Genomic DNA, 8,076 nt, shown 5'->3' on the forward strand with positions numbered 1-8,076 from the left:
CGGGGCAGATCCAGGGCGTGGGGAGGACCACAGGGCAGGCCCAGGGAGAGAGGGGCACTGTGGGGCAGGGCCAGGACAACGTGGAGACAGAGGATACGATGTGTCAGGCCCAGGACATGGAGGGGACAGCGGACACTGTAGGGCAGGCCCAGGACAATGTGGGGACAAGGACACCATGGGGCAGGGCTGAGGTTCAGTACAGGAGGGGGCCCACCCAGGGCGGAAGGCGGGAGATGGCTCGGAGCCCATCTGGAGTGAACCCCGAGGTGGGGAAGGGACAAGGCCCTCGGCGCCCTCCCCAGCCCGGGTTGCACCCACCTGTGCCCAGTGGCAGGATGGCCACGGAGGGCTCGGGGCAGGCCAGCCGGTGGCGCGTCTCCTCCAGGGCACCGAGCACCCAGCCCACGGTGCCGTCCCCCCCACACACCAGCACCCGGAAGCGGGGGGTCTGGGAGAACATGTGGAACCTAGAGTGAGGGAGACAGGACATGTCCCCCACGGCCCCAGGAACCCTGACCTTCCCAGGGGACATGCTGGGGCAGAGGTGGAGGCCAGGAAGGAGGCCGCCCCAGTAGCGTCTCCAGCCCACTGCAGGGACCCAGGCCGCCCCACGCTGTGGACCACACTCACCCGGGGAGAGGCCCCCCGTTGGTCAGCTCAAAGACCTGGTGTGGGTTCAGCAGCTTCCGGAAACTGTAGAGCAGGTCTCGGCCCTTGAGGCCCCCGCTCTTGGGGTTCACGAACACGAGGAGCGGGCAGCAGTCTGGGGGCAGCTTCTCATGCTGGTAGAAAGGGGCTGGGTTAGGGTGGGGGGGCACAGAGTCATCCCCCACCTGGAGTTGCCTAGTATCACCATATGACTGTCCCCAAACCCAGTAACCGAGTGACTGCCCCACCCACACCAAGCAGCGACCGAGAGACTGCCGCACAGGCAGTGGCTGAGAAGTCGTCCCCACACTGGCCGGAGCCCGAGTGACCGCACGAGCGTTCACCCTACACGCCACGCTCAATGCCCCCGAGGCTGGGCAGTGGCAAAGTGACAGAGTACCCACACTTTGGAAAGTGGCCGAGTGGCTGCCCCACACTGGGCAGTGATGGAGTTAGCGTGCCCCACAGGCCCCTCGGAGCAGCTCCAGGCACCCTCTCATGATGGGCCGTGCATGCCCACAGGTCCCCCGGATCAAGGGCACTCTCTAACAGAAGCTACAGTCACACTCTCACGTGAGGTGAGGCGGCCACAAGACCATGCCCCAGATAGCTGACCACTCACAGCACCTCACAGGCTGCAGCGGCCCGGGGTGAAGCGGGTTGACAGTGGCCTGTGAGATGGAACTCCAGCCCAAGGGCCACGGAGCCGTGGACCAGGTGCCACTGGCTGGGCAGGTGAGGCTGCCCCAGAGGGCCACCTGCACAAAGAAGATTGTGCCACCTGGTCCAGCCACTCACACGGTCTCCAGGGCCACACGCCTCCTCAGTGACAAAGCCCGTTGTCCACAGGCCACCCCAGAGAGAGCAGCACTCAGTAAGGACAGGGAAGGTCCGCTATCCACAAGGCACGAGGTCTTTACAGGGCGTGGTCCCACGCGACCACAGCTGGGGTCCCCACAAGGTGGGGTGACTACAGGAGACAGACAAGCGGGGTTCAGACAAAGGGGGCTGCTGACTGCACACGGGCTCCACCGTGGCTTACGGAGGGGACACACAGCAGCTGGGGGCCCCCGAGGTCCTGACTTAGTGCCTCGTCCACGGGCAGACGGCTGACAGAGGCATTCGGCGCACTGGCACTGCTGCCCGCTCTGCCAGGCCCCTGCCCCGCGCCTGCGTCCTCCAGCAGGACAGCTGGCACCAGGCGCACACACCAGCCCTGCTCTCTTTAGCGTCCTGTAGCCTGGGGTCAGAGGTCAGGGGCAGCCATGAACCCCTGAGGCCGCAGCATAGCAAGGTGGCCAGGGGTCCTAGTCTACCTGTGAGCAGGCAGTCCTCAGGGCAACAGTCCAGACAGGGAGCATCACCTACCACCAGGGGCAGGGGCCGTGGGTCCCCCAGGTGGAACCCACCAATGCCTGGTGACCAGAGAGGGCAGAGCAATGGGACGGCCTCCCCTGGGCACCATGGGCGCTCAGCACCACGGCGCAGGAGGGCCCAGCTGTCCTCTGCGAACCAACCGTGTGGACAAGCAGGCCAAGCTCGGCCATTCACCTGCCAGGCGGCCTCAGAGGGCCCCTCACCCGCTGACCTCACGCCCACAGGGTCCAGCAGGGATGACCGTGACCCTCCTGACAGGGTCACAGCCTACAACGCACCTGGCCGCCTCGGGCAGGCACCCTCTCCCAGAACGCAGCGAGGCGGAGGGAAGCTAGGTGTGTCCGCAGCGGCCTTCAGGGTGTGGGAGCGACGTGTGTGGAGGGGACGAGGGGAGGGGGGAGGTATTGGGATGTGTGTGCACAGGGGAAGGCGGGTAGGGGGTGAAAGGTGTGTGTGGTGAGGGGGGTGTGGGAACACGAGTGTGTGTAAGAGACGGGGGAAGAGTGAAGGAGAGGTGTGTGTGAGAAGACAGTGTGGATGGGGGAACGTGAGATGGAGAAATTGGGGAGGAAGGTTCTGCATAGTGTGGAAACGAGGTGTCCGTGTGTGCAGGCACGTAGGTGTGAGCGTGGAGGTGCGGAAAGGTGTGGAAGGGGAGGGGTGTGTGTGCAGAGGTGTGTGTAAAAGGGCTGTGTGTGTGTGTAGACGTATATGTGTGGAGAGGTGTGTGTAAAAGGGCTCTGTGTGTGTGCAGAGGTGTGTAAAAGGGCTGTGTGTGTGCAGAGGTGTGTGTAAAAGGGCTGTGTGTATGTGTGCAGAGGTGTGTGTAAAAGGGCTGTGTGTGTGTGCAGAGGTGTGTGTAAAAGGGCTGTGTGTGTGTAGACGTATATGTGTGGAGAGGTGTGTGTAAAAGTGCTGTGTGTATGTGTGCAGAGGTGTGTGTAAAAGGGCTGTGTGTGTGTGGAGAGGTGTAGGTGTGTGCATGCATGTAGGTGTGCACATGGAGGTACAGAAAAGTGTATGGGGGAGATGTATGTGTAGAGGTGTGTGTAAAAGGGGGCTGGGGGTTTGTGGAGAGGTGTGGGTGTGTGTAGTGTGTATTTACAGGTATGGAAAAGGTGTGTGTGTGTGTGTGTGTGTGTGTGTGTGCCATGCCGAGGTCATCGCCCCACCTGAGATTCAGCAGGCCAGCCTCACCCCAGGTCCCGCCTGCACCCCACCTGGCCCTGCCGCCCACTCACCAGCACGTCGGGCAGCACCAAGGCCGTCAGCTGGCGGCCCTGCACGGCCGTGTCCCTGACCAGCATGTAGAGTCGCTCGGCCTCCGCGAAGCAGGTGACGTCCAGCACCAGGGCACCTGCACAGGTGGGCCGTGAGCTGCAGCGGGGCCGAGCGCCACCGGCCCAGCACGGCAGGCCCAGCATGGGGCTTCAGCCACGTCCCACACACCACGGCCAGTTCAGGTCAGCCACCCAGGGGGGCCACACCTGGGCTCTGGGCTCTGCACTCTGTCCCTCGTCCACCCTCCCCAAGAAGAGCCTGGGGTCACTGGCCGGGCCCAGAGACACTACTGAGGGGCAGCAGGGCACGTCTTCAGAGTGGACACAGAGGGACAGAGAAAAGCCACAACAGATACGACGGGACAAGGGCGGGTGCCTCTGCCAGACCCCCACTGAATCCCAAGAGCCTACATCCAGCTTGCTGGGGGCCCACCGGAGACGTGAGCCTAGAGGTATGTCACCGCCACCCAAATGGACGGGAGCTGTCACGGCCAGGAGTTGAGGGCCTCGCTGTGCTGCCCCCACTGCTAACCCTTCCTGGGCTCTAGGAAAAAGGTTTCTGAGCAGAAATGCATCACAGCAAAGCCTGGTACAAATGACAGGCCCCTGGAGGGATCCCCAAGAGTAGGGAGCGAGCTAGGCCTGTCCATCGAGTCTAAGAAATGGCCCTGAGCCAGCCCAGGTCCCTGCAGGCGACACTCACCTTGCGAGGGGTAGATGTGACTCACAGTCACCACATCAGCTGCAAAGAGAGACAGGTTTGAGGCTGCTGGACACCCCGTGACTCCTGCCCACAGCCCCACCTCGTCCAGGGCCGCCCAGCACTGCCCAGCAGGGCTTAGCCCCCACCAGAGCCCATGCCCCCCACCCACCGGACTCCCAGGGGACACAGGGCTGGACATGGGGTGGCGACTAGGCAGGGATGGCGAGGGGTGACAGAGGCCCAGAACCCTCTTAGATCTGTGGGGACACAGCCTTGAGGCCAGGGGTGAGGACAGAGGGCAGCCTGGCTGGAGCAGAGCTGCAGAGGATACGGAGGGAGGCAACAGATTTTTCTAGGGCTCCCCATCTTCCCGGAGCCCTGCAGGCTGGAAGTCCAACCTTTGGCGCCCACGGCATCCTGCAGCAGGGGGCCGTACTCCTGGGAGGCAAGGCCGGGCGGCAGGCCACCCACAAACAGGGAGACTCGGGGCTCCGGCGGCCGGCTCTCCGTCACGTAGAAGCGCGTCTGGCTCATGTGCCGCAGGGACGTCTGGGAAGAAGGACACGGTGCTGGACACTGGGGACACCTCTCCCCCTTCTCTGCTCTCCACATCCACAGAAAGCGCTGGGGAGACTGCCTGGCTGGACTCGGGTCAAAGCCAAGCAGAGACACGAGGGGGCCTCCCCTTACAAGGCCTGCCCCGAGGAGCTCAGAGAGGCCACATGGCGTGGGACGCCCATGGTGTGAGACGCCCCCTGGTGTGAGAGGCCCATGGTGTGAGACGCCCCGTGGTGTGCAACACCCCATGGCATGGACAATAAAGCCGGCAGAGACGTCCAGCCTCAGGGCCAGCAGGGGTGGCCCACTAGCTGCAGCCCCACTCTCGCTGGTCCGGGAGTGAGGATGGGGGACACAGTAGAGAGATCTTGGCCTGGTCTTGCCCGAGGACGTGAGTCAAAGTTGGGGACGGACAGAGAACAGACCCCGCCTCTGTGCTCAGACCTGCCGGATGTCCTGGAGCCGGTCCAGTATGAGCTCCTCATCGGCCAGCACCGTCCGCTGAACTACGGGGTGAAGACATGGCCATGAGCCCCGGGCGATACCCAGAGAGCAGCAGGCACCCTCTGAATGGCTACCCTCAGTCCCCAGGAGGCCCAGGTCAGAGATGGGCAGGACCGCAGCCCTGGGCTGCACCGGGGCAGAAAGGTCAGAGGCGCGGCAGCAGCTGGAGCAGGATCAGACCTCCTGTGGGATGCTGGGCACGAGCCAAGGGGGCAGAGGCTGAGGGGAGCACAGGCAGGGGGAAACGGGCAAAGGTGGCATAGGCCGAGGGGGGACCCCAGCCAAGGGGGCACGGGCCGAGGGGGACACAGGCCGAGGGGGGGACCCGGCCAAAGGGGGCCCGGGCTGAGCGGACACGGGCTGAACGGGCACTGCCCCAGTGGGCATGGCCGCAGCCCGGATGCATGGACTCACCCTGCCGGCTGCCCATAAGCACCTCCACCAGCTGAAAGCTCTCGGGACTCTCCGTCTGAGGGTGGAGGATGGGCATCAGGCCTGGGGGAACCCTCAACCCCCAAGGACAACCCTGGACAGCTAGATCGGGCCTGACTGGACACCCCACTGGAGGGTGGTCAGGCCCCCGGACAGGGACCCCCGGGCGTCCGTACCTGGCAGCCGAGGAGCGGCAGAACCTCCAGCACCACTGTCCTGGCCGTGCTCTGCGGGCCCACTCGGAGGGACACGTAGGCCACACCCACCCTGTGGGGCAGACCTGAGGCTCAGGACAGCAAAGCCCCCACCTGTGCCCCTCCCGAGCCCACCTAGAAGACTCCCAATCCCCAGACCTCCTCCCGGCCGTGCCAGCCTCACTCAGCGGACCCCAGACTCAGGGCAGCGGGGGCAGTTTCTCCACCCTCCCAGCCGCCCGGGGTGCCCATGTGACCTGCCCTGGGGTCTCACTTGAGCCAGGCAGGGTAGATCTTCAGCACCTCCTGTGTCCGGGGCAGGGCCCGGATGACCCAGGCCTCAGGCCCCCGGCTGCCCTCATCCCCGGCTGCCTCGCTGCTTGGTGTGGACACGGGGAGGGCCTGCAGCTCGAAGTCTCGGGGGTCCTCGCTGACATAGTACGCCCGCAATGCCGTCTCCTGCAGGGCAGGAGGAGTCAGCAGACCGGCAGGGGGACACGCAGGCACAGCCACCCGGCACCGGGACCTTCTTACCAGCACCTCCTCGCTTCTGGCGAGCCGGGGAACAGTGACCAGTCGGAAGTGGTTTCGCCGCATGGCATCGTTGCCATCAAAGATCTTCAGGGTCTGCTTGCCTGTCCAGAGCGAGGGGCTCATAAGCAGGGCTGGGGTCAGGTGCTGGGGTGGGGCGCGGTGCTGGGGGGATACGTACTCGATTCCGGAGCCGACGGCACCTCTCGGCCTGGGCCTGCGGTGATACTGCTGTCCACACTGTCGTCCCCCTCACCTGCAAGGAACGATAGACGCTGGAGCTGGGCCACAGGGATTGCAGAGGGGAGCACGTCCAGACCTCCAGCCCTGGTTCCCAGGCCTGTGACTTTGACGTAGCATCCCACATTCCGCCTGCTCTCAGGCCAGGCCTGCCTGCTCCGGCCCCACGCACCGGCCTGGGCCCGGCACCCCCACCCATCTCACTACCCCATGAACCCTTTCCATAGGGCACTGGCCTGGGCCCAGCACCCCCTACCACTCACCACAATCCCTACCCCATGAATCCTGTACTGGCCTGGGCCCAGCACCCTCACCACTCACACCCACCCCACAGAGGGAAGACATCCCATGCCCCCACCCCTCACCCCCACCCCTGCGAGCCCTGTCCGTGGGGCCTCACCTGGCTCGGGAGCCCCAGTCTCCGCTATGCGGAAGCAGTGCATCTTGCTGAAGTTGCGGGACGCCAGTCGCACGCAGCCAGGGGGCAGGACCATGCTGCGCAGGCGCCCAAATGTGCACTCGGGGGCCAGTGCGGAGAAGCAGAGCGAGTGTGCCTGCGGGTGGCAGGGAAGGGGCTTCAGCTAGAGCCCAAAGGGCCAGGAACCGTCGGGGCCCCTTCTAAGTACGAAGTCCCATCACCCCAGAACGACCAGTCATGCCAACCCGCAAGCTGGAACAGGCAGGGCTAAATGAAACCCGCACCCCAAAGAGTGGGACAGAGCCCTGTGCTGGTGAGTTCAGGAATGGAGGTGCCCTGGGGGGAGCGCCACAAACCAATACCCCAACTCCCAGCCTGTCCTCTCAGATCCATCAGAAGGCCATTACACTTAAAGCGCCCCTCTCCACCTGACCTACTAGCTCTTGTCCCCACCTGGAGGTCATACTTCTCCTGGAGACTTGGAGGGGACACATGTGCTGTCAGCCCCACGAAAATCTAGAAGCCACAACTCTGATGCTTGTCCTGCCCACTGGAGACCACACCCCCGTCACAGCCCCGCCCACTGGAGACCACACTCATTCCACTGGCCCCACCCACACTGTAGGCCACACCCCTACCACTGGCTCTACCCACTGTAGACCACACCTGCCACTGGCCCCACCCACACTGTAGGCCACACCCCTTTCCACTGGCCCCACCCACACTGTAGACCACACCCCTTCCACTGGCCACACCCACACTGGAGACCACATCCCTGTCAGAGCCCCGCCCACACTGTAGACCACACCCCTGCCACCAGCCCCACCCAGAAGAGACCACACCTCTTCCACCAACCCCACCTATCCTGGAGACCCCAGCCCTGCCCACATCGGAGGCCCCACCCCTGCTGTCCACCCCACCCACACTGGAGCCACACCCCTGCCAGACAACCCTCTTCACCGTACAGGCCCACCCCCCCACCGGGGCCCCCCACCCCGCACCCCTGCAGGAAAACCCCTTCACCAGGGCCGCACCCTTGCCAGGCCATCCCCCTCAACGGAGCCCACTCTCCTGCCATACTGACCCCTCACCTGGGGCCCGCACCCCTGCTGGACCACCCCCTCACCTGGAGCCCACACCCCTGCAGGGGCCCCTTCACCTGGAGCCCGCCCCCCTGCTGGACCACCCCCT

General features: G+C 64.7%; 1 protein-coding gene across 1 annotated transcript in view; it reads right to left on the reverse strand.

Moving 5' to 3' along the window:
* DGKQ (diacylglycerol kinase, theta 110kDa) overlaps positions 1 to 8,076 on the reverse strand; it is a 28,476-nt gene that overhangs the window by 15,751 nt on the left and 4,649 nt on the right. The window contains exons 6-21 of the mRNA XM_006893644.1: positions 6,868 to 7,021; positions 6,409 to 6,483; positions 6,231 to 6,331; positions 5,971 to 6,155; positions 5,679 to 5,769; positions 5,251 to 5,539; positions 5,011 to 5,072; positions 4,407 to 4,557; positions 4,009 to 4,047; positions 3,267 to 3,382; positions 2,304 to 2,376; positions 1,965 to 2,063; positions 1,691 to 1,839; positions 1,281 to 1,406; positions 631 to 782; positions 319 to 467 (exon numbers count right to left, since the gene is read on the reverse strand). Coding sequence (XP_006893706.1) covers positions 319 to 467; positions 631 to 782; positions 1,281 to 1,406; positions 1,691 to 1,839; positions 1,965 to 2,063; positions 2,304 to 2,376; positions 3,267 to 3,382; positions 4,009 to 4,047; positions 4,407 to 4,557; positions 5,011 to 5,072; positions 5,251 to 5,539; positions 5,679 to 5,769; positions 5,971 to 6,155; positions 6,231 to 6,331; positions 6,409 to 6,483; positions 6,868 to 7,021 — 2,011 coding nt within the window. The remainder of the gene's footprint in view (positions 1 to 318; positions 468 to 630; positions 783 to 1,280; positions 1,407 to 1,690; positions 1,840 to 1,964; positions 2,064 to 2,303; positions 2,377 to 3,266; positions 3,383 to 4,008; positions 4,048 to 4,406; positions 4,558 to 5,010; positions 5,073 to 5,250; positions 5,540 to 5,678; positions 5,770 to 5,970; positions 6,156 to 6,230; positions 6,332 to 6,408; positions 6,484 to 6,867; positions 7,022 to 8,076) is intronic.

Source organism: Elephantulus edwardii, unplaced genomic scaffold (genome assembly GCF_000299155.1).
Source record: "Elephantulus edwardii isolate Elephantulus edwardi_28Jun2011 unplaced genomic scaffold, EleEdw1.0 scaffold00129, whole genome shotgun sequence".
NCBI classification, from domain to species: Eukaryota; Metazoa; Chordata; class Mammalia; order Macroscelidea; family Macroscelididae; genus Elephantulus; species Elephantulus edwardii.